The sequence below is a fragment of the Opisthocomus hoazin genome, chromosome 27, assembly GCF_030867145.1.
Source record: "Opisthocomus hoazin isolate bOpiHoa1 chromosome 27, bOpiHoa1.hap1, whole genome shotgun sequence".
Classification (NCBI taxonomy): Eukaryota; Metazoa; Chordata; class Aves; order Opisthocomiformes; family Opisthocomidae; genus Opisthocomus; species Opisthocomus hoazin.
In genome coordinates, this window is record NC_134440.1 from 8,913,892 (window position 1) to 8,940,451 (window position 26,560).

Below are 26,560 nucleotides of genomic sequence, written 5' to 3' on the forward strand. Positions count from 1 at the left end.
AGGGGAAACTGAGGCTGGCAGCAGCCTCCAGCGGGCAGGGAGCCGGGGGCAGGGAGCACCGGTCCCGTGGGTGCCGACTGGTCCCTTGCACAAGGCTCCCCGTGCAGCTGCCCTCAGGGAGCTGCAAATGGGGGGGGGGGAATGAGAAGGGTACGGGGTATTTTTTCTTCTCGCTGTCCCTGTGCTCTGGCCTGGGGCTGGGGCTGCGGAGCTGGCGATGGTGTCTGGCTCAGCAGTTGGCCGGGATCTGTACTGCCCGCATCTGCTTTCGAGCCTGGGGCCTCTGCCCAGCCGAACCACGCGGCGGCATCCCCAGCACGCCGGGGTTTCAGCAACACCCGTGCTCAGCATCTTCTGCGTTTGCAGAAAGCTTCCCCGCAGCAGCAGGCGCGACCGCGTCCTCGGCGCGGGGCAGAGACAGCCCCCTGTGCCGGGGGCAGGAGAGGTGCTGGCCTTCCTGGGGTGGGTGGTGGAGCTGGGGAGGAGCAGGGCTCCAGTAAAGGCACCTTCCCACACATCTGGAGAGCAGCTGGGTAGGAGCCAAGGGGCTGTGGGGCACCTCGCAGGGTGCTGGGTCCCATGGCTTGCCCCGCTATGGTGATGCTGAGCATGGAGCTGACTGTCCTCAGCGAGAACCATGGGGAGGAATGCGATGTTTGGCTTGGAGGCTGGTAGCCAGATGCTTTCCCTGTCTCTTGGCCATGGCTCTCTGCAGGGATCCCCTCCCTCCCCTGTCCCTGCAGGGTGCCCGGGTGTGGATCCCCGACTGTGTCGAAGTCTGGAGGGTGGCGGAAATAACCAGAGACTACACGGAAGGAGATGCCCATCTCCATCTCCGCCTGGAAGATGGCTCGGTAAGGCTGGAGCTGTGCGGCTCAGCAGGTCCCTGCGGTGCTTGCCACGTCGTGGGGCATCCCCAGATGGGAGATGCTTCACCTCTGCACCCCCAAAGCAGCCTGAGCTCCTCAGCAGAGTGTGGAGAGGCTCAGACCTTGCCTGGATGAGTCCCAGCTGGGGTCTGAGCAGGAGCCCAGACCACTGGGGCTGTGTGTGGCTCACCACGCCCTGTGTCCCCTGCCTGCCCGGTGGGGTGGTCCTTGCTGCCTGCTCCTGCCTGACTTCCCAAAAGGCCTCCGGCTCAGCTCGGCGTGCTGGCTGGGCTGCGATTCCTGGTGACTAACAGCCCACGCGTGGCCTGCAGACGGCATCCCTCCTGCTGTGCTGCTCCCCACAGACCCACCTGCCTTTGTGGGGCTGGCTGACCCCACTTGGCACTTGTCCTGCTCCATCTCCATCCCCGCAGGCACTGGCCTACCCCGTTGAGCTCCAGCTGCCGCCTCTCTGCAACCCCGACTGCCTCTCAGGTGCCGATGACCTGGTGGCCCTGAGCTACCTGCATGAGCCGGCCGTGCTACACTCGCTCCGCCGGCGCTTCGTGGAGGCCAAGGCCATCTACACCTACTGTGGTGAGCCCCATGTGCCCCCTCCTTCTCCCCATCCCGTGCCCCTTCTCCGCAGCTCCCTGGGACAGGAGCCCCTCCTGCCCCTGCCCGTTGCACAGCCCTCTTCCTCCAGGTATCATCCTCGTCGCTATCAACCCCTACGAGCCATTGCCCATCTATGAGGAAGAGGTGATTTACGCCTACAGCGGCCGCGAGATGGGGGACATGGATCCTCACATCTTTGCTTTGGCAGAGGAGGCGTACAAGCAGATGGTGAGGTGAGAGCATCCCATGGGAGCATCCCTGGGGCTGCAGTGGGGAAGGGCTGAAGCCCCTTCTGGACTGTGGCTTGTTGGTGGAGAGGGGTCCTGTTGGGCCACAGGCTGTCCCCAGCTGATGTCCTTCTCCGGCAGGTTTGGGAAGAACCAATCCCTCATCATCAGTGGTGAGTCGGGCGCGGGCAAGACTGTGTCGGCCAAGTATGCCATGAGATACTTCACCACGGTCGGGGGCTGCCTAGGTGACTCCAGCATGGAGGAGAAGGTGCTGGCCTCCAGCCCTGTCATGGAGGTGGGTCCGCCTGGGGCCTCAGGTTCTGCATGGGGGTAGCTGGGGTGTCCCTGCAGCCTCTCCCCATGGGCCATATCCCTGATGTGATGCCGTGTCTGTTCCCTGCTGTAAAATGGGTGGCAGTGACTGAACTTCTCCAGAGCACCTGGAGATCTGGGGCCAGCTAAAACCTCCTGCTGTTCTTCCCTGTCAGGCCTTTGGGAATGCAAAGACAACCAGGAATGACAACAGTAGCCGCTTTGGGAAGTACATCGAGATCGGCTTCAGCCAAGCACATGTCACAGGGGCCACCATCAAAACCTACCTGCTGGAGAAGTCCCGTGTCACCTTCCAGGTGGGTCTCTGGGGTGGCATGGGGACAGGGCTGAGCGGGAGCCCCAATCCTCAGGGCAGGAGGGTGCTCCTTTTGGCCATCCCCCGGGGAAGCAACCTCAGCGCTACTGAGTTGAGCTGGGAGAGGGGAAGGTGTCCCTTGTCCCCAAATCTGGGGCTGCAGGGGAGCAGGGTAGCCCAAGGTGACCAGGCTTCTTGGTGTTTTTCTTGCTCCTCCACAGGCGAAAGCGGAGAGGAACTATCACATCTTCTACCAGCTCTGTGCCTCAGCCACCCTGCCTGAGCTCCAGGGCCTGGGTCTCTGTGAGTGCCCCCACGAGCCCCGCGGCACAGCTCGCTGCCTGCCCGTCCCGCGCTGGGCAGCACCAGCCCTTCCCACCCTGCCCGGCCACCAGCTGGGTGCTGGAGGAGGCTCTGCTGCTGCTGGGCACCCCGGGAGGGGGTGAGGGGGGTCGGGAGGCCGGTGGGGCAGGTTGTGCTGGTTCACAGCCTGCTGCATCTCCCTCGCAGGTGGGGCAGAGTCCTTCCACTACACCTGCCAGGGCCAGCGCGCCGCTGCCCAGAGCCCCGACGACGCAGCCGACTTCGACAGCACGCGGCACGCCTTCTCGCTCCTCGGTACTGTCCTGGCTGGGCACGGGCTGGAGGGCGGGCAGGGCTAGTCCTCAGGGCTGGCTGTCCCACCGCCCTCACCCCGACGCTGGTGCAGGAGTGCTGGTGCCACACATCCCAGTGCTGGGGAGCCGGGCTATCTGCTGGCCGTTCCCATCCCTCCAGCGTGTGGGATGCAGGGGGTCAGAGCAGCACGGGGTGGGGGAGCCAGGAGACCCCCTCATGCCTGTGCTGTGCCCGCAGGCGTCCCCGAGGCCGACCAGCTGGAGCTGTTCAGCATCCTGGCTGCCATCCTGCACCTGGGCAACGTCGTGGTCAGAGGGAGGGACCGCCGTGGGGACGGCTGCTTCGTGGAGGTGGGCAAGAGCTTGCTGCCCGCGTCCCGCATCCCAGAGCGGCCCTTGAGCTGTGCTGGCTGCAGGAGCCGCGTCTCGCCAGCACCGCGATGACAGGGTCTGTCCCTTTGCAGCCTGCCGATGAGGCCCTGGGGCTGTTCTGCGCGCTGCTGGGTGTCGAGGCATCACAGGTGATGCGCTGGCTCTGCCACCGCAAGCTGGTCACTGCTGGTGAGACCTACCTGAAGCCCCTTTCCAGGCAGCAGGCACTTGACTCCCGGGATGCCCTGGCCAAACATATGTACGGGCAGGTCTTCAGGTGGATGGTGAGCAGGGTCAACCGTGCCCTGCGGTCGCTGGAGAGCCACCGTACCTCCATTGGCATCCTGGACATTTATGGGTAAGAGCAGCTCCCCTCTCCTGGGCTGCCTGGAAGAGCGTGGTCCTGCATCAGCTGTGGCTGGGGGTCTACAGCCACCATCTGCTCCAGCTGGGACACGGGGCAGTACCCATCCCTGTGCCTGGAGCTCGTGGCTGGGTTGGCTCTGCCTGACAGCTGCCTCAGGCAGGTCTCTGCTGCCCACAGGTTTGAGATGTTTGAGCTCAACAGCTTTGAGCAGTTCTGTATCAACTATGCCAATGAGAAGCTGCAGCAGCTCTTCAACCTGGTGGGTGTCACACAGATGTGTCTCCTTGCTGGGAGCTAGCGAGGGTGGGCCCCGCACATCTCCGCTGCGTGGTTGCTTTTGGTGCTCACCGCTTTGATTGCGGCTGGTGCTTCAGTCCCTCCAAACCTGGGGCTCTGGGAGGCTACTGGAGCTGGGCATGGGTTCCCTCCTTTCTCCCAAAGTGCTCCTGCTCCAGGAGAAGGGCTGCCCAGGCATTTTACAGCTACCAAGCCACTGCCTGCAGCCTGCCTGGTGGCTGGCCACTTTTGTCACCTCCTGGCTTAGGCCTGCTCTGCTCTCCTTGCCCTCCAGCACGTCTTCAAGCTGGAGCAGGAGGAGTATGTGACCGAGGATATCCCTTGGGTCTTCATTGACTTCTGTGACAACCAGCCATGCATTGAGCTCATCGAGGGCCGGCTTGGCATCCTGGACCTGCTGAATGAGGAGTGCAAGGTGGGCAAGAGGTGCCAGGAGCAGGCTGCTGTGGCTACCCGCTGCCCCTTCTGACCCATATGCCTTTCAGATGCCCCAAGGCAACGATGGGAGCTGGACCCAGAAGCTTTACCAGACTCATCTCAGCAGCTCCCACTTCCAGAAACCCAAGAGGCCCACGGATGCTTTTGTTGTGTGCCACTTTGCTGGCAAGGTAGGGAAAGCTGCGGCAGTACAGCCCTGGGCAGAGAGGGCTCAGCAGTGGCTCTGCCCCAGTGGGCACCCAGCCTGCCCTGTCTCGAGCTGGTGGCATCTCCTGGAGCCTCTCATTGTCCCGAGTTCCTGTGGCCGCTGTCTGCACGCTCCAAGGCTGGGAAGTTGATCCTGCTGGCTCTGCTGCTGCTTAGTGCTGGGCTGCAACTCTAACTGAGAGTAAAAATATGGAAACTCTGGCTGTGATGGTTCCCACCAGCAGCCTTGCAGCAGGGTGGGAGCTAGGTAGTGTGGCCACCAGCAGCTCTGACCCTGCGAGGCCTTCTTCCAAAAGCCTTGAGCTGTGTCCGAGCAGAGCCCCGCACCAAAGCGATCTGGGAAGCTGCGGGCTGATGCTGGTACTTGGTCTGTCTTCTGCCAGGTGGAATACCAGTGTGATGGGTTTGTGGAGAAGAACAGGGATGCTGTCCCTGAGGAGCTGGTGGGGCTGCTGCGAGCCAGCAAGGTGAGAGCCACCCCGAGCAGGGGCTGTGGAGGGCAGAGCTTGGGGCTGGGAAGGGCTGATGGTGTAGGAGGTATAAGCTGCGCAGGGTAAACCCCTGTCTGCCTGCTGGCACAGCCCCATGCAGTGCTGGCAGTGGTCAGGGTGCCCTGAGATGTGGATGGTCCCCACTCTGTTCCTCTGCCTTGGGCTTCCCCATTCTGGGGGACACCTTGGCCGTGTCCCTGCTGGGAGGGCTGGAGGGTCCTGCGGCTTCCAGGTCTGTAATGCTGTCACTTCTCCCTTCCACCCTGCCTGGCCCTAGAAGAAGGTAAGGAATGTCTTGGAGGGCTCTCGAGCACACGTGGGAAGGTGCCTGTGGCTTGCATGTAGTTTTTCCTGGGGGAAGCAGCAGGCGGGGGCACAGCTGCATCTGGCACATCTGGGCTGTAGCAGGACAGAGGACCATGCATGGGGCTGGCTTCTGTGGAGCCTGTGGTCTGTTGGGACTTTATCTCCTGGTGGCGATGGCTCTCTGGGTACTGGGTGAGGCTCGCTGCAAGGTCTGCCTGGCGCTCACAGCTCTACTCCGTGCAGTCTGCCCTGCTCGCTGAGCTCTTCCTGGAGGAAGGGGATGGCCCCATCTCCCTGCAGTCCCGCAGGTCCGGCGGGCCCAGGATGGCTGGTCACCCCAGCCGCCGATCGCTGCCCAGCAGCCAAAAGAGCAAGAAGTCCATCTCCAGCCAGGTATGGGGCTGGGGGAGAAGAACCACGTCCTGGCCTCGGACAAGCGGGGCTGGGGTACTCCACAAGCCCTAGGATGCTCCTGCTGGCCCTGACCACGCTTGCCTTGTCCTCTGCAGTTCAAAGCCTCCCTGAAGCGACTGATGGAGATGCTGGGCAGCACCACACCGCACTATGTCCGCTGCCTCAAACCCAACGATAGCAAGCAGCCCTTTGTGTGAGTGCCTGGCTAGGGAGTCTGGCGGGGATGGGGCTGGGGACATTGGGACCACTGCTGTCCCTCTGATCCGTGTCCCTCTTGCCCTGGCCCTGCATAGCTTGGATCTCGCCAAGCTGGCTGGGAGCCATTCTAGATCAGCCCCTCTTTGCCCCAGGTTTGACTCCCGGCGAGCAGTGGAGCAGCTACGAGCCTGCGGAGTCCTGGAGACCATCCGGATCAGCGCCGCAGGCTACCCCTCCAGGTACCCCCTGCTTCAGCAGCACCCTGGGTGCTCCTCCCCACCTCCGGCCACAGCACCTCTGACCCCCTCTGTCCCCCACAGGTGGACATACCAGGAGTTCTTAGAGAGGTACAGGGCTCTGGTGAGCAGAGAGGAGCTGAGGGGCACCAGTGAGAAGCAAATCTGCAGCCTTGCCCTTGAGAGGCTGCTCCAGGTAAGGGTCTTGCTTAGGACGTGCTGCTGTGGTATCAGAGTATCCTTTGCAGATGCTTCTCTCCATGTGTGGGTGCTAAGTGGGGTACAGAAATGGATGAAATGGGGAGGAACACGGCCTTCAGGGAGGTTGGATGGGGAGATCAGTGGCATGAGGAGCATTGCTCGTGGGGGAACCTGGCTGGGGTGTACTTAGTTCCTGGGACTGACTTCCCCCTTGCACTCAGGACCCCAACAAGTACCAGTGTGGGAAGAGCAAGGTGTTTTTCCGGGCTGGCCAAGTGGCTTACCTGGAGGAGCTGCGGTACCGGCGGCTGAGGGCAGCCTGCACCCTGCTGCAGAGGCACCTGCGGGGCTGGCTGGCACGGAGGCACTTCGGACGGGCACGAGCCGCAGCAATCTGCCTGCAGCGCTGGGCCCGCGGCATGCTGGCCCGGAGGTGAGCGAGGGATGGGGCTCGGAGGGGGCTGCGATGAGCCAAGCCTTGGGAGTTGTCCTGGTTCAGGGCTGGGCTTTGAGCTGGATGTCCCTGTGGTATGCGCTGGGCTGCAGGCTTTGCCTCTATGGGCTTTGCCCCCCAGCTCTCTGCCCTCCCTGGGGGCTCTGCCCCCCACCTGCCCAGCTCTCTGCCCTCCCTGCAGACTTGTCAGGATGCTGCGAAGGACCAGGGCTGCTGTGATGCTGCAGAAGACCCTGAGGATGGTTCTGGCCCAGCGCTCCTACCTACACACGCGCCAGGCTGTCATCACCATCCAAGCCTTTGCCCGGGGCATGTTTGCCCGGCGTCTTTACCGACAGGTAGGAGCCTGGCAGGGTGGTGGGTGTCCCAGTCCCACCCAGGAGGGGCTGTGCCACACATGGTGCCCCATCTCTCCCTCCGCAGATGGTGTGGCACCAGAAAGCCGTGGTGATCCAGGCTGCTGTCCGGGGCTGGTTGGCCCGGACCCACTACGCCCGCCTGCGTGGGACCGTCATCTACCTGCAGTGCTGCTACCGCCGGGTGCGGGCGTGCCGGGAGCTGCGGCGGCTGCGTGCCGAGGCGCGCTCCGTCGAGCACTACAAGCAGCTGCACAAAGGCATGGAGATCAAGGTGATACAGCTGCAGTGCAGGCTGGATGAGCAGGTGGGTGCTGGCTTCAGCCCTTTTTGGGGTTCCAGGGTGTGGGGGGCAGCTGCTTATTGCTGACCACTTCTTACTGGTCTCTGTGCAGCCAAAACCATACCTGCCCTTGTCTCCAGCCATCTCCTGGCCCTGGGGTGGGAGGTGACCCTGCCTGACGTGTCTCCAGGCAAGAGTCATGCATCTGGGTCTTATTCCTGGGTTTTCAATGCTTCCTATGGATGTGGGGCTGGTGGCCCTGGGGGAGGGCTGGGCACCCTTCTGGGTGCTTGGTTGAGTGCAGCCTTGTAGCACAGTGTTGTGGGCTGGGAACAGTTCTGACCTGGTGTGTTGTCCCACCACAGATCTGCCATTGCCATCTTGAGTGAGTGTGTCTGCTTCGGCTGCCACCACTCCATTTCTCGGGGTGCCTGTGGAGGTTGGGGAAAGTAGGGCTGGAAAATCGTGCTGTTGGGGCTGGCCAGGAGATGGGCAATGGGCTGTTAAGCCATGGCAAAGCTCATGTGTGGCTCAGTGTAGAATGGTGTGTCCTGGAGAGCTGCTCTCCTAGGCCAGAACACTGTTTGATGTGATACCAGAGGCTCAGGGCTCCAAACAAATGGGTGGGAAACGGGGTATCCAGGCTCACTGCAGAAGGGCAGCCTGAGGCGTGGGCTCTTGTTGATGGGAGATGTGTGGGGACATGCTCCCGGCCACCTGCCTGATGTGCTCTGCCCGCTGGCCCAAGGCCCAGGAGAAGCAGCAGCTGGTGGAGCAGCTCTCGGGGCTGAACGCTGCCCACACCGAGGAGATGCAACGCCTGCGGGCTGAGATGCAGCGGCTGCAGGAGGATGTGGCCCGTGATGCCCAGGTCCAGCAGCTGCAGGAGCGGCTGGCCGAGCTGGAGAGGCACAGCATGAAGAGCTGCCTGGGCCAGGAGGTCGAGGAGCTCAGGCAGGTCAGTCTGTCTATATGGGGGATGCTCTTGCTCTGCTGGGGCTCCACGGGGCTCTCCAGGGACCTGGCATCATGCTGTGGTCCTTGGAGGAGACCTCCAGCAGCCGGGGCTGGCCTAGGGCAGGGCTCTGGCTGTACCTGTCCCTCTTCCTGCAGCGCTTGGCAGAGGTGGAAGCCACGAAGCTGCAGCTGGAGGAGGAGAGGGATGCTCTGATCCAGCGCACGTTGGAGCAGTCACAGGATCTGGATGGTAAAAAGGATCCTCCCATCCCCTCATCCAATTCCCCTGGTCCTGCAGGCCTGGTGGGTTCCTGCCTGTCCCCTCGCAGTGGGGTCCTGGCTTTGCCTGTCCCCACTCCCTGCTGTGTCTGTCCCCCCAGAGCAGCACCAGCGTGCGGCGCGGGAGAGCCGGGGGCTGCTGCAGGAGCTGGAGGAGGAGCGGGCACGCTACCAGAGCCTGGTGCAGGAGTACGCCCGCCTGGAGCAGGTCTATGAGAACCTGCGGGATGAGGTGGCCTTCCACAGGGTGAGGGGCTGGCAGTGACACAGGGGGGCTCAGGGCAACCCCTCCCTCGGATCCTCGTGGGGAGCAGGCAGCGCTGGCTGGTCCAGGGCACCCTTCCTGGGGAAGCTCATGTTCTGGGGGATTCCCAAGCCAAGGTATCCTCCTGAAGCTATCGCTGCTCTGCCCCAGCTGATGTTCAGTGGGCACTTGGGGTGCGGGGCAACGACTTTGTCCTTCTCTCCCCACTCAGCAAAGCACCTTGAGATGGTCCCCTTCGTCAGAGAGCTTCTTGGGCTCTGAGAGCAGCTACCTGTCCTCCATGTCCACAGCTCCTTCACGAGATGGCTCCGACCAGCAGGCTGAGGCTAGTGGTGAAACTGGTGGGGACTGTGGGGTGGGGGTGACAAATGGCCTGTCCCTTCCGCTGGCTATGGGGACAGCTGTGCCTTGGGGCTCCTGCCAGGGAGCTGATCTCATCGGGAAGGGGGGTCTGCAGGTGTTCCAGCACTGGTGCCCAGCACCGGCTGCTGTACCAAACCCAGTCTGTGCACCCAGGGGCTGGAGGAGTGCTGGCAGCCGGTGCCAGAGGGGCTGCAGCCCCAGCCCAGCGGCGAGGTGCTGCAGAATGGCAGTGTGGGCCAGGATCCCTTTGAGAAGGCGTACCTCCTCCTCCTGGGGCAGCTCAACACCGTCAACGAGGAGCTGGCCCGGACCCGGGAGGAGCTGTGGAGGTCCAAGGCCCCTGTGGAGCCAGAGGACAGGAAACTTCTGGACTTCCTTAAGCGCAGGGTGAGCCCCTGCCCAGCTGCCAGGAGTGGGGCCAGAGCTGGGTTGGTGGGGCTGGCCTCACCCTGCTCTCCTCTCCCTGCAGAACACAGCTGAGATGCTGGGGCTGGGCAGGAGTCCGGAGAAGGCAGCAGCGGATGATGACTTGAAGCACGCGTATGATGCGTTGCAGGTTGAAAATAGGTGAGTGTGGTGCCAGGGAGATGGTCCCCAGCTGGGCCGGGCTTCCCCACAATGGGCTGCTGGATCCGTGCTGCTCCTGGGGCTTTGGCTGGTCTTTTAGCCAGCCATGGCTTGGGCTGCAGCTGCCTGGCCTCTGTAAGGCTGCGGTGCTGGGCAGCTGCATATCCTGAAGCAGCCATCTCCTTACGTGCAGCTGGGCTGGGAGAGCAAGGGCAGCCTTCCCTTCGCAGCCCAACTGGGTAGGGGGTACCCCTGCCTCTCCTTCCCTCTGCTCCAGAGCACCCAGCTGTGTCTTCCTGCGTGTCCGGAGCATCCCACCTTGCTCTGAGCAGTGGGTGTGCCTGTGCATGAGCAGACTGGATGTCCTGGGTTCAGCAGCAGCTTCCTAAGAGGGCAGGGCTGGTGCAGCCTGCTCCTGGGCTGTGCTGTGATGCTCGAGGCGCAGTGCAGCCCGAGGGGAGATGCTCTGTTAGCACAGCTGGGTCTGTACTCTCCCCAAGGTGCCTGGGCAGGGGGAGAGTTCCCAGCTCTGAGGATTCAGGGTAGAAGTACCTCCCCAGCAGCCTCTCCAGGGGATGCCATGTGGCAGCTGGAGGAGGTTGGTGCCTCAGTTTCCCCGGGTGCTTGTGTGCAGGCTGTTGGCGAGTCAGCTGCGGGAGGAGAAGCGGCAGCACGAGGAGGAGGTAGAAGGACTGCACCTCGACATCTGCTCCCTCAACCAGCTGAGCCAGCAGCAGGCAGCCCTCATCCAGGACCTGCAGCGGCACCAGGGGCAGGAGGGGCTGCAGCACCATGTCCTGCGGCTCAAGGAGGAGAACTGGGTAAGGGGCAGGAGGGAGGCGGGCAGGACCGGGCTTGGAACTGGCTTTCACCCCCTTGCCACGGGGTGAGCTGCAGCAGCCCCTTAGGGAGTAATGTGGGGGACCCTGCTGCATCCCCCCAGCTTTGCTCCACTCGGTGGGTGCTGGTGGGGTGTCCAGCTGAGGAAGGCTGGCTGAGCCCTACCAGAGCTGTCCCTGCCCAGGAGCTGGCCCAGAAGCTGGAGAAACAGGAGAGGACCACACTGAAGCTCCAGAAGAAGCTGAGAGCCTACGCGAAGCAGATCCAGGAGCTCACAGGCAAGTGCTTGCACGAGAGGGAGGCATGGGCCTGGCTGGAGGGTCACCAGCCTGGTTTGAGGCTGGAGCATCACTCAACCTCAACATGAGGTGCAGGGTTCCGTGCAAACAGAGGTGCTGGGGAGCATCTGCTTGGACTGAGCTGAGGGGATCTGGCCTGGGTCCCCAGCCTAGGACACAGCAGGATGTGACCTGTGTTCCTCTTCCCCAGTGAACAGAGAGGCTACCAGGCCAGCGCAGGAGTTGGCAGCGTCCTCTGAGGTCCTGTCCCAGTCCCTTATGGTCCCATCTGTGGCCAGGCTGTCCCAGGCCATGCTAGCGTGGCGGATGGAGGATGAAGGGCGCATTATCAAGGCCATCATCACAGGTAGGGTTTGGAGAGATGGAGACTACTTACTCTAGCTTGATCCCTTCTAGGGTTTCTTGCCAACCTCTGTGTGAGCTCATCCTTTCAGTGTTGCTGGGGCAGTATCCTGCCTGGCTCAGGACCAGCTTCCTATAGCTGCCTGGATCCCAACAGTCCTGCTTTCCCCTGCAGACTACAAACCACAGAGCAGCCCTGGGGCTCTCCCAGACCTGCCAGCCTACGTCCTCTTCCTGTGCATCCGGCATGCGGACCACTGCTGCGACGAGCCGCGGGCCCTCTCGCTGCTGGATGCAGCCATCAATGCCATCAAAAGGGTCATGAAGGTGCTGGGCTTCGGGGTGTGGGTTGGGCTGAGGAGCAGGAGCTCCACTGGCCAAGGCGAGGTGGCCCTGGGGCAGCAGCCTGGCTCCCAGGGCACAGCGTGTGCCTGATTGCAGCGTCCAGAGCACCTCCTGGGGTGAGGGGTGCCCCTGAGTGCTGCAGGGTCTAACAGCTCTGTGCCCCTCACCAGGCTGCAGCTAGCTCCGTGGGGCTCACGGGGTGACCGAGGGGCATGAGGGCTTGCTGCTGTCACCAACCAGAACTCTGCTGACCCCAGGGCTCTCTGTCCCCACCTGCAGAAACACAGTGATGACTTTGGTGTGGTGGCACTCTGGCTTGCCAACGCCTGCCGGCTCCTGAACTGCCTGCGCCAGTACAGCCAGGACAAGGTAGGGCTGGGCTGCAGGGGGGCTGCCCCCTCCCTGGGATGGGTGGGAGCTTGGTGGGGACAGGGTTTGTCCCCACCTGGGGCTGCATCCTCTCTGCCCCTAGCCCTAGCTAGGGATGTGCTGGGCAGACACCGCTTTGCGCTTGCTTGGGGACCCAGCTGCGTCCCCTGGTACTGCTGGCTCTGACCCAGCCTGTGCCCGCAGAGCTACTGGCAGTGGAACACGGCGCGGCAGAACGAGCATTGCCTGCAGAATGTGGACCTGCAGAGCTCCTGCCGCAACCTGGATGCCCTGGCTGTCCAGCTCTACCAGCAGCTCATCCGCACTGCTGAGAAGCACCTCAAACCCATGATTGGTATGGCCTGGGTGTGGGGGCTCGCAGGACGCTCACGGGGCACTGGTTCAGGGAGGGAACGCTGCTCTTGGCTGTGTGAGCTACCTGCTCTGTCACAGAGGCTGTACCCAGAGTGAGGAAGGTAGGCTCTGAACTGGGGGACCATCTGCTCCTTGAGCCTCCTGGCTTGGAGGAGGTGGCTGGGGAGCTAAAGTGAGCTCAGCACCATGGGGACCTTGGGCTGCATCCATGGGGAGCTCTATTCCCCCCTGCCCTGCTTTGCAGCCTCATAGGGCAGGGAGGGCCAGCCCCGGGGCTAGCCTGGGCCAGCTGTCCTGGCGGTGTCATTGGCCCCTGTGTCCCCAAATGGGATGCAGAGCAAAGGACCAGTGTGCCGGCTGCTTGAGGCACAACACCATGTCTCTGCGTTGTTATGACGAGCCTTTTCTACCCTTCAGTTCCTGCAATGCTGGAGAGCGAGCCCATACAGGGCTTGTCCTCCTCCTGCCCTCCTGGCCACCGCCGGTCCTCGGCAGCCCCTGCCCACACCCTGCCTGAGCTGCTGCAGCAGCTGGGCTCCTTCCGCGCAGTGCTGGACCACCACGGGCTGGTCCCCAGTGTGGGGCACCAGGCACTGCGCCAGCTCTTCTTCCTCATCAGCGGCACCACCCTCAACTACCTGCTGCTGAGAAAGGACACGTGCTCCTGGAGCCGTGGCATCCAGCTCAGGTCAGTCCCTGTGCAGGAGCGGTGCATCTGGGGGGCTGGGACATGGCCCCTGTGTCCTCTGACCTGGGCTCCCTGGCAGGTACAACATCAGCCAGCTGGAGCAGTGGCTGCGGGCAGAGGGGCTGCAGCAGAGTGGAGCCCGCGAGGTGCTGGAGCCCCTGGTCCAGGCTGCCCAGCTCTTGCAGGTGAAGAAGGTGACAGAGGAGGATGCTGGAGCTCTCTGCAGCCTGTGCACGGTGCTGTCACCCCAGCAGGTACTGGGGGGGTTGGAGCTCGCTGCCTGCTGGGCACTCACCCTGTCCTGGGTCTCCTTGGCCTCCCTGGGAGCACTAGGGATGACCTGACACTGGGGCGGGGGAGGACCAAGCCATGCCCAGAAGTGTAAGGGCTGGGCACATCCAGACCTGTTCATGGTCCCCATCACCATCTCCTTCAGGTTGTGAAGATCCTCCGGGCTTACACCCCAGCTGTCGGACTGGAGGAGCGCATCAGCCCCAGCTTCATCAGCAGCGTTGAGGTAAGCAGGACTAGGGATCCAGTGCTGGGGTGGGGGCTGCTGTTCCACATGGGCCCCCACACTAGGGCAGCGCTGGATGCGAACGCTGTGTCCCCACAGAAACAGTTGCAGGACCAGTTCGGAGGGGAACCCAGCCAGCTCCTGGTGGACACCAGCCACCTCTTCCCCGTGCACCTGCCCTTCACCGCCTCCCCCCTGCCCTTGGAGGAGCTCCGCATTCCCGATGCCCTCGGCCTGGCCTTCCTTACCCACCTCTGAGCCCAGGTCTGGCCCTGGGCCACTGCCAGTGCCCCATTGCGGGTGTTTGAACCTCCTGAGGTGTGGGAAGGCCACGAAGGCTGGGGGTGCAGCACTTCTTATGTGAGCTGTTCTTCTGGGAGGTTGTTTGTTTGTTTATTGGAACTCGGGTACTGTGTTTGTGGCACAGCCAGGGCCCATGACAGTCCTGCACAGGGGGTTTTGGCCACTTTTTAATCCTTTGAAGTTAATAAAAGTTTTTGCAGAAAACTTCAGTCTGAGGCTATCTGGGGTGGGTGCACTGTGTGCAGGGTGGTGTGAGGGAGACCGAGGATCATCCCTGGGCCACTCCTGGGGCTTTTCATGAAGTAAGGAATGTTTTGCGTTGCAGAGGACTTCAAAAGACCATTTAGTTCCAAGCCCCCGTGATGGGAAGGCACATCTTCTGCTAGATAATGTTGCTGAAAGCCCCATCCAACCTGACTTTGACTGCTTCCAACGGTGGAAGTCAACAAGTTCTCTGGGCAACCTGTTCCAAGGTTACATACATTGACTGTAAGACGTTTCTTCCTGAAGTCCAATCTAAACCTATGCTCTTTCAGTTTGCCCCAGGAAAGCAGCTGGGCCCATACAGGGCCTGGGACTCTTAGGAGGATCGCAGGGTTGGGCACGGGCTCTGACATAGCACTGATTAGATGGAGTTGGTGGTAGGAGTCCCACGCCTGGAGTGCTGGGGTGGACGGTCCAGGCTGGTGAGGAGGGCTGGGCTGGGCAGGCAAGGTGCAGGGGTTGCACAGGACGTAAGGCAGAGGTTGGATGGTGCAGCCTTTCCAGTCAGCCATGGTGTGGCTGAGAGCCTGTGGGCGAGGATCAGGGCTGTGGAGAAGACAGCAGGAGTTGTGGTGGGTGTCTGCTAGGCATGGCCCAGCCGCAATGCCAGCTCTGAGGAGTTCTTCTCTAGGTGACAAGGAGGAATCTCTGGCTGCGTGGCCCTTGTCCTCAGGGCAGATTTGCACTTGCCAGGCCCCAGCTGGGAATTCCATCCTGCTGTGAGGAGCAGGTCGGGGAAGGGGCTGGAGCTGGTGGGAGAGGAGTTGATGTGCCAAATACTGAGGGAGCCAGCTAGGAAAGATGCTCTCCTAGACTTGCTCATTGGGAATGGAGTAGGACTGGTGGGAGATGGCATGGTCTTGGCCACAGTGCTCATGAAATCATTGACTTTAGGACTGTCAGTGTTGTGTCTGCTGGCAAGAAGGGGTTTTTAAGCATGTTCATAGCAAGTGGAGGTCTAAAGCAAGCAGTGGAGCAACACTTGTTAACAATGGTGGTGACCTGACAAAGGGAAATGAAGAAAAAGTGAGGGGTTCAATGGTTTTCTTTTTTTGCCTGAGTCCTTAATAATACCGACAGAGCATGGGCTGCCCGCTGCCCTGAGTCAGAGGACCCTGGAGAGAGTCCAGCACAGGGCTACAAGGATGATGAGGGGACTGGAACATCTCTCCTATGAGGAGAGGCTGAGGGAGCTGGGCTTGTTCAGCCTGAAGAAGAGAAGGCTGAGAGGGGACCTAATAAATGCTTATAAATATCTGAAGGGTGGGGGTCAGGAGGATGGGGCCAAGCTCTTTTCAGTGGTGCCCAGCGACAGGACAAGGGGCAATGGGCACAAACTGAAGCAGAGGAAGCTCCAGCTGAACCCGAGGAAGAACTTCTTCCCTCTGAGGGTGACGGAGCCCTGGCCCAGGCTGCCCAGGGAGGCTGTGGAGTCTCCTTCTCTGGAGATATTCAAGACCCGCCTGGACAAGGTCCTGTGCAACCTGCTGTAGGTGACCCTGCTTCGGTAGGAGGGTTGGACTGGGTGACCCACAGAGGTCCCTTCCAACCCCTACTATTCTGTGATTCTGTGACCGTGATGTAGTTCTGCATTTCGTAAGGCTTTGGATACTGTCCCTCTCAGCATCCCTCTGCAGCAGTTGTCCCGCTGGGAGATGAGCAGGCTGACGGTGCGCAGGGAGACGCAGTGGCTGGACGGCCGGGCTCAAAGGGCTGTAGTGACCGGGGCTGCGTCCGGCTGGCGACCGGTCACTGGCGGTGTTCCTCAGGGCTCAGTCCAGGGGCCAGCGCTGTTCCATATCTTGATCCATGACCTGGATGCAGCAGCTGAATGCCCCATTAGCAAGCTTGCGGATGAGCCCCACCTGGGAGGAGCTGCTGAGGGACGAGAGGCCTTGCAGAGGGGTCTCCATAGACCGGAGCGTTGGGCAGTCATCAGCGGTGTGAAGCTGAACGGGTGCAAATGCGGGATTCTGCAGCTGGGGAGGAGTAACGGCTGGCACAAGTGTAAATGGGGAGCGGGGTGTCTGGAGAGCAGCCCTGCAGAAAGGGCAAATACAATAAAAATAACAAAATAAAACAGAAGTTTGTATGAGGTTTCTGTCCACATCCGTCATGAGCATCACCTCCAGGCACTCCTGCTTGAACGGGGAAGCTGCGCTGATCTTCTCATCTGCAATGAGCTGACTGCTGTCTTCTGGAGATGATTGTCCAAACCAGTAAAAATTCAACCTCTTGCCTCTGATTTCTTCTGTCAGAGGCTACTAAGTGAGAAATAAAGTCTCAAAAGGAGAAAAAAAAAAACCGCTTTGTTTGTATCATAGTGGTTGCAGCACTGAATGGCGAAGATCTGCGGTTTTTTCTAGCATAATCATGTAAGTCTGGTAAATTTTTTGCAGTAGTTGGTGTTTGTATGGAACATTGTCAATTAAAAAACACCATACTGGGAGATCTGAAAAAGCAGCTGTTTTTAGTAGGTCCCATAGAGCCTGGTGTCACACTACCGATCCGTGGTTCAGCTAGCAGTTTTGCCTAAGATTCAAAAATATTTTACAGTATAGGCAGTAAACAAAAGAAAACCTGGACACACAACCCCTAGGAGGTGATCTGAATTCGCAGGGCGATACGGCAATAGTCCGAGGCAGGTCAACACCCAGAGAAGTGTGTGTGGGATCCCAGAACTCAGAGGAGGCCGGGCAGGACAGAAACCCTCTTGGAAGGCAGTAAGGTGAAGGCTGTTTTAGATGCACGTGTCCTCTGTTGGGGGAGAAAGAGGGCAAATGTTCTGCTGAGATGCACGGGAGTAGGAGTAGCAGGTACGTGCCTGGCAGTGATCTGCTGTTCCTGTAAGATGGCGAGCAATCGGTGAAGGTAACTATATTCCACAATTTTGTATTTATTCACTGAGACCTTCCTGGAGATTGCCCCATCCTGCGAGAAATCTGGCTTTGGCGAATCCGCTCTTTCGGCAGTTGAAGCAGGTGGTTCTGTTCGTGTCGTTGGCTTAGTCGCCAGAGTTTCGCGTTCATCGGTGTCTTTAGGGGCAGCACTTCTCAATGGGTGATGTGCCTTTCACTCAGGAACGTTCCTTCTTCCCTTTTCCTGTGCCATCTCCGGAGTGAGGTGTTTTATTTCTCATTATCCTACTCTGATTTGATTGGTGATAAATTAAACTTTTTGCTCCCCAAGTTCAGTCTGTTCTGCCCCTGCTGGTAACCGGTGAGTGATCTCTCCCTGCCCGTATTTCGACCCTGAGGCTTTCACAATCTTTCCTCTCCCCTGTCTGGGTGAGGAGGGAGAGTGATGAAGTAGCTTCGGTGGGCACCGGGCATTTACCCAGGCTAAACCAAGCCCGTGTGCATACAGGTATTGAAATGAATTTTTAGAGCAGTTTCAGGGCAGGTGCTCGGGCACGGAACGAGCAGATTCCTCGTATGGAGCGTTCGGAGACCAATGGAGGTCAAAGAAGAGGTTCCAGGGAAAAGACAAGGGGGAAGCGCGCCCGCCAGCCCTGGAGCGGGAGCGGGGCGGGGGCCGAGGGCCGTCTGTGCCACCCGGGGCAGATTCCCCGCCGGGAGCTCCGTCCGTGTTTCCCGTTGGCACCGGCCCCTTTCCCCTCGCACCGGGTAAGGAAGCCGGGCTTCCGCTGAGGCCCGCCGGGGGCCCCAGCAGCCGCCTGTCCGCCCACCGCCCCTCCGCGCCCGGCAGGCCGGGCTTCCCCCGCTGCCGGCCCCCTGGCCCGGGGTGCCCGTGCCCGCCCTGCCGAGCGGGGAGGGGCGGGGCCGAGCGGGGAGGGGCGGGGCCGAGCGGGGAGGGGCGGGGCCGAGCGGGGAGGGGCGGGGCCGAGCGGGGAGGGGCGGGGCCGAGCGGGGAGGGGCGGGGCCCGGCCCCGGGGAGCAGAGCGGCGCGGAGCAGCGCCCAGGCCGCCCCGCCCCGCGGCCGCCACCTCCTCCTGGCGGGGTCTGGGGCGCGCAGAGGCCGGCGGCGGAGCGGGGGGCTCGGCGGAGAGCGGGTGGGCGCCCGTGGGGCTGGCGGGGGGCCGGGGCCCGCCGGAGCGGGGGAGCAGGCGGGGCGCGGGGGCTGGTGGCGCCGGGACCGGGAGCTCTGCCGAGGGGCGCGGGGCGAGGGGGTTCGGGGCCCGGCGGAGCCGCCTCGGGCGGGCAGAGCTGCGAGCGGCCGGTTCCCGCCTGGCGAGGGGCAGGGCCCGGCGGCGCCCCCGGGGCCGCGGCAGCCGGGAGGAGCGGGGGGGGGGCGGCTCGGCGGGGTTTCCGCGGGCCTGCTCCGGCGCAGGCGGCTCGGGGGAGCTGGGGGGGGCGGAGCGGGGCTCCCCGAGCCGGGGGGGTCCGCGGGGCTCTGGGGCTCGGCCGGGAGGGGGCTGGAGCCGAGGGCAGGGTTTCTGCTGGCGATGAGAGCGGTTCCCAGGGGAAGGGGCGGCCAGGCTGGCCCCAGGGCTGGAGGAGTGCGTCTGTGGGGGTGGGTCTCGTCGAGAAGATTTGTGTCATGGTGAAAATTCCAGCAGGACAAGGACAGAAAAACCCCCTCCCCTTAGGTTAAAGTTGCCAAAAAACCCCAAGCCGGATGCTGGATGGTGAACCTGGAATCACTGGGAGCCCGACGCTGAGGTGCGGGAAGCCCTGGCCGTGGAGCCAGGCTGAAGTCGGGTGGGAGAGCGCGAGGTGAGCGCTGCTGGGGCGGGCGGTGCTGCCGGGCGGCGAGTCAGGCGTCGGGATTTTAGCCGGCCGGGTTTGAGAACGCTCGCTTATTGATCCGCATCATCTCTCGGCATCTGAAGGCCACTCCGTGGTTTGCAAGTGCGATGTGAAGCTTTCTGCGAGGGGGTTTTGCCGGAGCCGGGTGGGAGGTGTGGAGAGGACGGACGCGGGGAGGTTCGTCCTCCGAAGGAGCCGAGCTCTGCTGTGGCCGCAGGGACAACCGGTTGTGGGGTGCGAGGCCGAGCTGGTGACGGATGGAGCTGCGAGCTCGGGTTTCTCAAGATAGTCGGGAGACTTAGGGAGAGTTGAAAAGGAAGAGGAGCTTCCCCCCCCCCCCTTTTTTTCCCCCCTCCTAAAAAAAAGAAGGAAGCGGCTGCTGTGTGCTGGGAGCTCCCGGGCTCTGTGCGGTGGATGTGTTCAAGAGCAGTAAAGAAGCTGGCAGAGCTGAAAAGTGCATCTGACGTTAAGCCAAAAGTGCTTTTTACCTGCTGTAGGAGGAATACCTGTTAGCTGTTACAAGCTGGTGAAATTGCTATAAAATATTCATTTTCTTAGTCTAATTGCCTACTCAGAGTAAGGAGATGAGGCAGAAAGCAGAGGTTCCTCAGCTTGGTAGCAGCTTCCAGGCAGGGAGGAGAGCAAATACACCCGGTGAAGAGTGATCATTACGCTGTCCTTCTGGTATGCTCCACCTCAGTCTGCAGAAACTGGGTTTATTTTTGCAGGCTGTCACACAGGTAATTCAGAGAGACTCGTCCTCTCTGTTCACTTGTGGCAAGGATTAGATTCCTGCTGCCAAGTCTACCGGCTCAGCTTGAGGAGCTAATGCTGTGTTTCAGCTCTAATGAAAATAGAAATGTCTCTGAGCTGGTGGCTGGTGCCCTTTTCCCGTGTTCTTTGGCAGTGATTGGGGAGACCCTGCACGACCAAGACAGAGAGAGGAATGGTGGTGCTTGGGGATGTCTCGGCTCCCTGCTCTTCCCTTCCAAGCCCGCCTGGGGACACTGACCTGGCTGAACTCAGAAGCCCTGGAGCTGTGTACATGTGCAGACATAATGCCAGTCTTAAAAGCTACATTTTCTAGCATGCGCTTTTTTGGACAGAAACAGATCTGCTGAAGGCTGCTTGTTAACACTTCTCCACTTGATGGAGTTCCTTTTTTCCACTCGATGAGGTCACCAGCTTGATGGAGAGCATTTTTATGGTGGTTTTTGGAAGGCTCCTGAGGGTTTTCTGACATGCTTTGGAGTGCAGAACTGAAGTAGGGTCTGGGCTGAAGGAGAGCACAAGCTCTGAAGAGTCACTGTCGCAGCAAGAGCCAGTCTTTTCTAGAGTAAACACAAACCCAGCCATATCAGTCATTCCTGCAATGTGAATTTTTCTGTACAGCAGCCGATGGGGATCTTTGTTTCTGTTACTGAGCCCAAGAGGGCTCAAGAAGCAAAAAGGTGTGAGGGAAGTCTGATTGCTTTCTGTCCTTTGAGATCGATATCAAGAAAGTGAATACTGTTTTTCTAGGTTTTTATTCTGTGTTATAACACCAGCTTCTATAATATTCTGAAGTCTTTCTTGCAGAGGTTTTGGTGACAAAAAATTGCTTTCCATTTTGTAGATTTAGCCAAATATTTCTTTTCTGGCATGTTTACTGCAGCAAACAATCCTTGATAGGCTGGGGAAGGAACTGAAAACCTCTGTAGATCATTTGTTGTAGCATTCTGTGATTCTCGGGAGCAGCATATATGGGCTTGATGCACAAAAAACTGACTGCAAACCAGTGATTTCTACTTGTGAACAGTGGTGATGGTAAATGAGTGTTTCGTCACTACGGCTGCAGGGGGTGAGGCTGCAGCCACCCAGGCGTACTTCTGAGCTCTGCCGCGTTGTCTTCCAAGGTGGTTGCCAGCCGTGGGACTTCTCTTTCTGGAGAGCACTGCCCGCAGAGCTGGTGTGGAAGAGTTTGGTCTGTGAGCATGGCTTGCAGCAGGTGGAGTGATCGACCCTCTGGGTTGCCGCGTGGCCAGGCTGTGATGGTTTGTCAAGGCTTTGGAAGCAGTGGTTTTAAGGAAGGATGTCTCGGGGAATCTTGAGATCTGAATTGATAGCCCCTTTCAAGAGAGTAAACCACAGCTCGAATGTTCTCATACACTACTTTTTCAGGTCTAAGGTGGGAAGGGGCAAGCTTTATAAGCTGCCTGCTCACCCCTGAGAGAGCTGTGGGAGGAACACAGGCACAGTGTGTGATGTGATGCTGAGGGTCCCTGCGAGTTAGTTGCATGTGTACACTCAGAATGTGCTTGGGGCTGTGCATATACAATATTTAGTCTTACTTTTGTGTTTGTTTTTTTTTTTTTCCCAGGTTCCTTTTGCAGAGGCCAGCGAGGACTTGCTGACATGAGTCCAGATCTTTCCAGGTATGGACATGTCCTTTCCAGTGTGACATTTAGAGCTCAGTGGAAGTGTTTTCTGCAGCAGTACAGTTTGGTCAGCTTGAGCTGTATTTGCATAGTGAGAAGAAGGAACACCTTTGCCTGCCCCAAGGCACTTGTGCTGTTCTCTCGTGCCTTACATTGAGCCTGCACAAATGATTCTGAAGCCAGGCAGTGAATTGCACTGAGGAACCAATGTGGGGTAAAAAGAACCCCGAATAAAAGAAAAAAGGTTTAGTTTTAACCCAAATGTTTTTCTCAGCCTGGTTCTCTGTGAAGCCTCACAAGTTCTTGCACTGAGTATGGGGAGGCGGTGGCAGTGAAGTGGGAGTGCTGGTCAGGAACGGGTGGAGGCCAGGGTCTGGTCTTTGATGCCAGTGTTGGTTTACGCTGGCTCTGGGTTCTAAGGAACCTGTCTCAGCAGGGGAATGTCTCAGGCTGGCAAGAGCAGCAGTTCCATTTTAAGGATCGTAGTGGATCTCTCCTCCCATTGATATGATCCTCAAGGCAACCTGTCCGTTTCTTCCCTCGCTGTGGTCGCCTGTGTTCCAGTCTTTGCCTTTGTTCAGGTGAAAGCAAACTTCCAAGAAATGAGGTTATAGAATCTCAAAGGGCTAACACCCACAAGTCAAAACAAATAGTCTGTCTGGATTTTCTGTACTGTGGGCTGTAACTAATGTTCTCTGAAATGCTGAAAATTGAATCTGTATCTCACAGTACTCTCTGGAAGATCACTTTTTATAAAATTTGGACTCTTTGGCTGCATCCAGACATTGCTATGACATAACAAGTAGACACTAAAATCCCATGTAAAGAGGGGAGTCAGTTTTGAACTGACTGTACTTCAGCTGTGAATGTAGAGCCTGTTGATAAGAACAAAAGTGTAGTAAGATTTCCGGGGTCAGGATGGTTTATGTGTTTTATCTCCTGGCTGTATCTGAAATCTCTGTTAACTTCCCTGTAGGAGAAAAGCCCTGCTTTCACATAAAGGGAAAGGGGGAGCCGAGAGTCTGTATCTGATACAAGAACTTACTTAGAAATCGATTGCTTTTCAGAAAGCCAAAATCTTGGAATTGTTTCCTGCTAGTAAACTGAGTTACCCTCGTTCTAGTCAATATTAATAGCGTACCTGGACACTTCAGTGGGCTATGTCACAGGCTAAGAATTTATGTCACCGTTTTCATTGCAGTGCAAGGCACTGCAGGTTATGTTGTAAAAGGTCCAGCTGACCCCGTTGTTAGACCTGGAACACGTCTGATGAGGAGGTGGGTAGGAAGCTCTGCCAGGCGCTGGGGCACTGCATCCTTGCCCAGCAGGGTGTAAAGCCCCAGCGTACACGATGCAGGTCAGTTCCTGGAGCCGTTCCCCAGCCCAGACTGGTGTCTGGGGCAAAGCTACCATGAAGGGCTGAGGCTGCAAAGTGTTGATCTCCCCTGGTTGTGTCCTTGGCCGTCACAGGAATGAGACAGAGCTGCTCTGCTTGGCCCTGCTGAGTCCTCATGATGGGAATTGGTGGTGGTCCTGGGCTCGCACACTGACCTGCTAGCTGGGGGCTGTTTTCCACACATCGCTGAAATACACTGCGAGTCCTTGTTCTGTGTCCTTGATGGCCCTCCTCTTTCAAATAAAGGCTTTCATTTTATTGTGGGTCTCTGTTGGATACATGTATTAACCTTTAGTATTTCTGTGTTGAAGGTTTAGTACTTAATTCTGCTAGCATTCCATGACAGGTTCTTCTTAAAGGAAGAGAAATCCAATGTCATCATTTTCCCAGTTTTGAAAATCTCCTGAAGGCGGTTTGTTCTGTTGGGGGTAATTTTTATGGTGTATTTGTGTTTACTGAGGAGTACACCTCAGCATGTTTATCCGTAATTACACAGCAGTGTCAAGGACCCAGTGTGTGTTCCCCTCTCCTTTTGCTAATGTCCTTTAGTTTTAATTAATTCAAGAGCAGCTTTCCTTCGAAAAAAATCAGAAATATGCTCAGAGAGGACCAACTGCAGTAATTCCATTAACTTAAGATTGACTCAGCTTTTACCAAAGTTGGTTTTGGTAAGAACTAAGTTTCTTTGTTTTAAAAGTCAGTTCCAAAAATCAAGAAATTCTTCAAATGTTTTGCTTTGTGGGGTTGTTGCACAGGTGGCCACAGGCAGGGGTATGGCATGTGCCTTCCAGCCCGACAAACGCCAAGGCAAAAAAAAAAAAAAACATCTTGAAAGAGGTAAACTACAGGCTGTGTTCAGGTTATTTTTTTGTAGCAAGCAGTGTTATTTTTACCCCTGGGGTGCTATCAGAGCTTTTTGGGCAACTGCTTCCTTACTGTTCATCCTATCTTTCTTCATATGGATATGAAAGAGATTCTCCTTCCGGAGGGCTTGAAACGTGTTCTGTCAGAGTTTGCGTTTAATGTTTTCAAAGAAAAGATCAGAGGAATTTTTCTGTTTAGAGATGATGCTGAAGTGAAAGCAGGACGGCAGAATTCCTGAAATAACAACTTCTATGTGATTTTTCTTGTAAAGTTCTTTCTGGTGAGCTGAAGCAAGGAGAAAGTGACCCTTAGTATCTGTGTTTTAAAAATAAACCCTGAGCTCAGCCAGCGTCCGTCAGGGCCCTGCTGCGAGCGCCGGAGGTGCTGACTTGGTGCGGGGGGGTCCGAATGGCTGTGGCTGTCACTCTGCCTGTGCGCGGGGCTGGCTTCGTCCCCTCGGCCGCTGGCCGAGGCAGGATCATCTCGACTCAGGCAGGGCAGAGAGAGGGGCTGCAGTGAAGGGGAATTCAGCTCCATGTTGTAGAGAGATTGGCCCAGCGTGGAATAAACGTGGTGGTTGAGTTCTCTGCCGCAGCCTCCTCGTGCCTGCAGCGTGGCGCAGGGACTCCTCGTGAGCAGAGCCGGAGGTGGAATCCGCAGCGTCGGGAGTGACGGGGTGAGTAAGGGGAGGACCGAGAAGACCACCGAGGCTGCGCAGTCCGACACAAGCGCTCTGCCTGCGCTTGGCAGGGTCGCTCGTTAAAATGGTCCCAGCGTACGTCAGATTCAGAAACCATCCCGTAACGCCAAAACTGCTGGATAAATAACGTGGTGTAGCTGCAGCCTTCAGTATCAGGACGAATAATATACTGTCCCGTAGTGATCTGTTGGTGCAGCAGGTAAGGCTCGGCTGGAGATAGACACTGTTGCAGCAAAGAACAGGGAAGGACGGTGCCTGTTGAAAGAGCTCGAGTTTTGCATTCTGCTTTATAAGCTGTCCGTATTACAGGGCTTTTAAGTTATCTGTGCTAATCAAGAATAATTCATATTCAAATTTTTTTAAATAACCATTATTATATGAGAGCTTGCATTACTCATGAGGCAGTAATGATTGTGAAAAGTGAGTCACAATTCTTTTAATCTTGGCGAAAGGGAAATCTTTCTGTTGCTGTTTCTCAATGTTTTGAATGTGTTTTGCGGTCATGTTGGGAATGTAGATGTAATTCTCAGATAAGGTTTTGTGTTTTGAAATGAAAAATATTGAAAATAACGTACTCATTTTAGAGGTATAAGAGTATCGTTTTCAACACTCTTTAGACTAATTACATTTCTTTTTTTTTTCCCTGAGCTGTGGAACAGCCTGGGGAGTTTGTGGGAACAAATAGCTGGGAAACTGATGGAACTGTTGATAGCCAAATTCAAAGCCAGCTCATACAAAGTAACGAAAGCCTGTGTGTTTCCTACACCAGGGAGGAGAACGAGGACGGTGTGCCGAATCACGCTTTGCATCTTGTAGGTGTACTAGGTTGTAATATAGGATGCCTCTCAACTTCATGCAAACAAATTCATCCTGGCTGTTGGATAAGCACTTTTCTACTCTGTGTTGGCATTCAAGATGATGCAGTTCCACTCCGATGTTGTATCTCCACTAGATCTCTGGCAGAGAAGTCATGCACATCTGTCCTTTTGTCTTCCTTCTTTATCACAACTGATTCTATTATTTTGACCGAAGACTAGCAGCTCAGGACCTCAGTGCTTCGCTTAGCCCAATGCTCGCGGTTGATGGTGTGAGGAATTAGAAAACATGTCTTTGGGGAAATGGCCGTTTGTGGGAGAGAGAGAAGGACAGCCAAGAGCTGGACTCACTGCAGGGGCTGACTGTACAAATAAGGAGCAATGGTGACGCTTTGGACTGTGGGGAAGTAGGAACTCTAGATGAAATGAGGGTCTAGAGAACAAGTCTGCTGAGGAGCAGCTGAGGGAACTGGGATTGTTCAGTCTGGAGGAGAGGAGGCTGAGGGGGGACCTTATCACTCTCTACAACTGCCAGAAAGGAGGTTGTAATGAGGCGTGGGTTGGTCTCTTCTCCCCAGTAACCAGCGACAGGATGAGAGGCAATGGCCTCAAGCTGTGTCAGGGGAGGTTTAGATTGGATATTAGGAAAAATTAGTGAAGGAGTGGTCAGCCATTGGACCAGGCTGCCCAGGGCAGTGGTGGAGTCCCCATCCCTGGAGGGGTTCAAAAAACACGTAGATGTGGCCCTTGAGGACGTGGTTTAGCAGGCATGGTGGTGTTGGCTTGACTTTTGGACTTGATGATCTTAGAGGTCTTTTTCAACCTTAAAGATTCTGTGATGAGCTGCTGAGGGCTATTACAAACTGCAGGATGGAGCACAGGGCAGAAGGGGAAGAGCTCTCCTGAAAGGGAGCAGAAAGCTTTGCCAAGGGTCATTCTAAGAGGATGTTACTTTAGGAGAGGGCCGTCAGACCGGAACCCTATGACTGTTTAGGAATAGTTACGCTTTGAAAGGGCTGAAGAATCGGGTAATGCACTGGACAAGCATTGCACTGTCCTGTAAGCTTATATGAAAAAGGCTTTATGGAGAGCTGTGCCGTCTTTTAATGTGACTTGAGTATGGTTTGGAAACTTGAACCTGCTACCTCCTTTTTATTTTTCCCAGTTTTCAAATTAGAATTAAACTTTTTGAGGCCTGATACGTGATTTTTGAGTAACAGGGGTAATGATAATCAGTTGAAGAGTTTCAGCTGACAGTAGGAGAGATGTCTGGGGTATGCATCATGTCAAAAAATCTAGGCAAA

General features: G+C 57.8%; 2 protein-coding genes across 4 annotated transcripts in view; both read left to right on the plus strand.

Moving 5' to 3' along the window:
* The first annotated feature begins 594 nt into the window (after window positions 1-594).
* On the plus strand, window positions 595-14,046 carry LOC104330532 (unconventional myosin-Vb-like). The gene is made up of 39 exons (XM_075444110.1): window positions 595-671; window positions 716-854; window positions 1,304-1,466; window positions 1,576-1,720; window positions 1,856-2,012; window positions 2,206-2,346; window positions 2,567-2,648; window positions 2,856-2,963; window positions 3,201-3,313; window positions 3,427-3,692; window positions 3,879-3,960; window positions 4,273-4,413; window positions 4,484-4,606; window positions 5,027-5,110; window positions 5,412-5,417; window positions 5,684-5,833; window positions 5,950-6,047; window positions 6,205-6,291; window positions 6,373-6,484; window positions 6,711-6,922; window positions 7,125-7,281; window positions 7,367-7,606; window positions 8,331-8,540; window positions 8,600-8,789; window positions 8,920-9,065; window positions 9,295-9,438; window positions 9,600-9,833; window positions 10,003-10,013; window positions 10,136-10,252; window positions 10,648-10,834; window positions 10,957-11,131; window positions 11,343-11,498; window positions 11,670-11,821; window positions 12,119-12,208; window positions 12,413-12,563; window positions 13,001-13,271; window positions 13,351-13,525; window positions 13,708-13,788; window positions 13,888-14,046. The coding sequence occupies exons 1-39, from the start codon at window positions 595-597 to the stop codon at window positions 14,044-14,046; spliced, it is 5,532 nt and encodes a 1,843-aa protein (XP_075300225.1).
* Window positions 14,047-18,251: 4,205 nt separating this feature from the next.
* Window positions 18,252-26,560, plus strand: part of LOC104330526 (ceramide synthase 4) — a 43,926-nt gene continuing 35,617 nt past the window's right edge. The window contains exons 1-3 of one of the 3 annotated variants that reach the window (XM_075444196.1): window positions 18,252-18,367; window positions 18,905-19,031; window positions 21,424-21,478. In XM_075444196.1, the coding sequence (XP_075300311.1) occupies window positions 21,459-21,478 (20 nt within the window). In that variant the 5' untranslated portion in view covers window positions 18,252-18,367; window positions 18,905-19,031; window positions 21,424-21,458. Of the gene's footprint in view, window positions 18,368-18,904; window positions 19,032-21,423; window positions 21,479-24,203; window positions 24,418-24,550; window positions 24,641-26,560 lie in introns of those variants that run through there. The other 2 variants (XM_009935754.2, XM_075444197.1) reach the window with 2 other exon arrangements.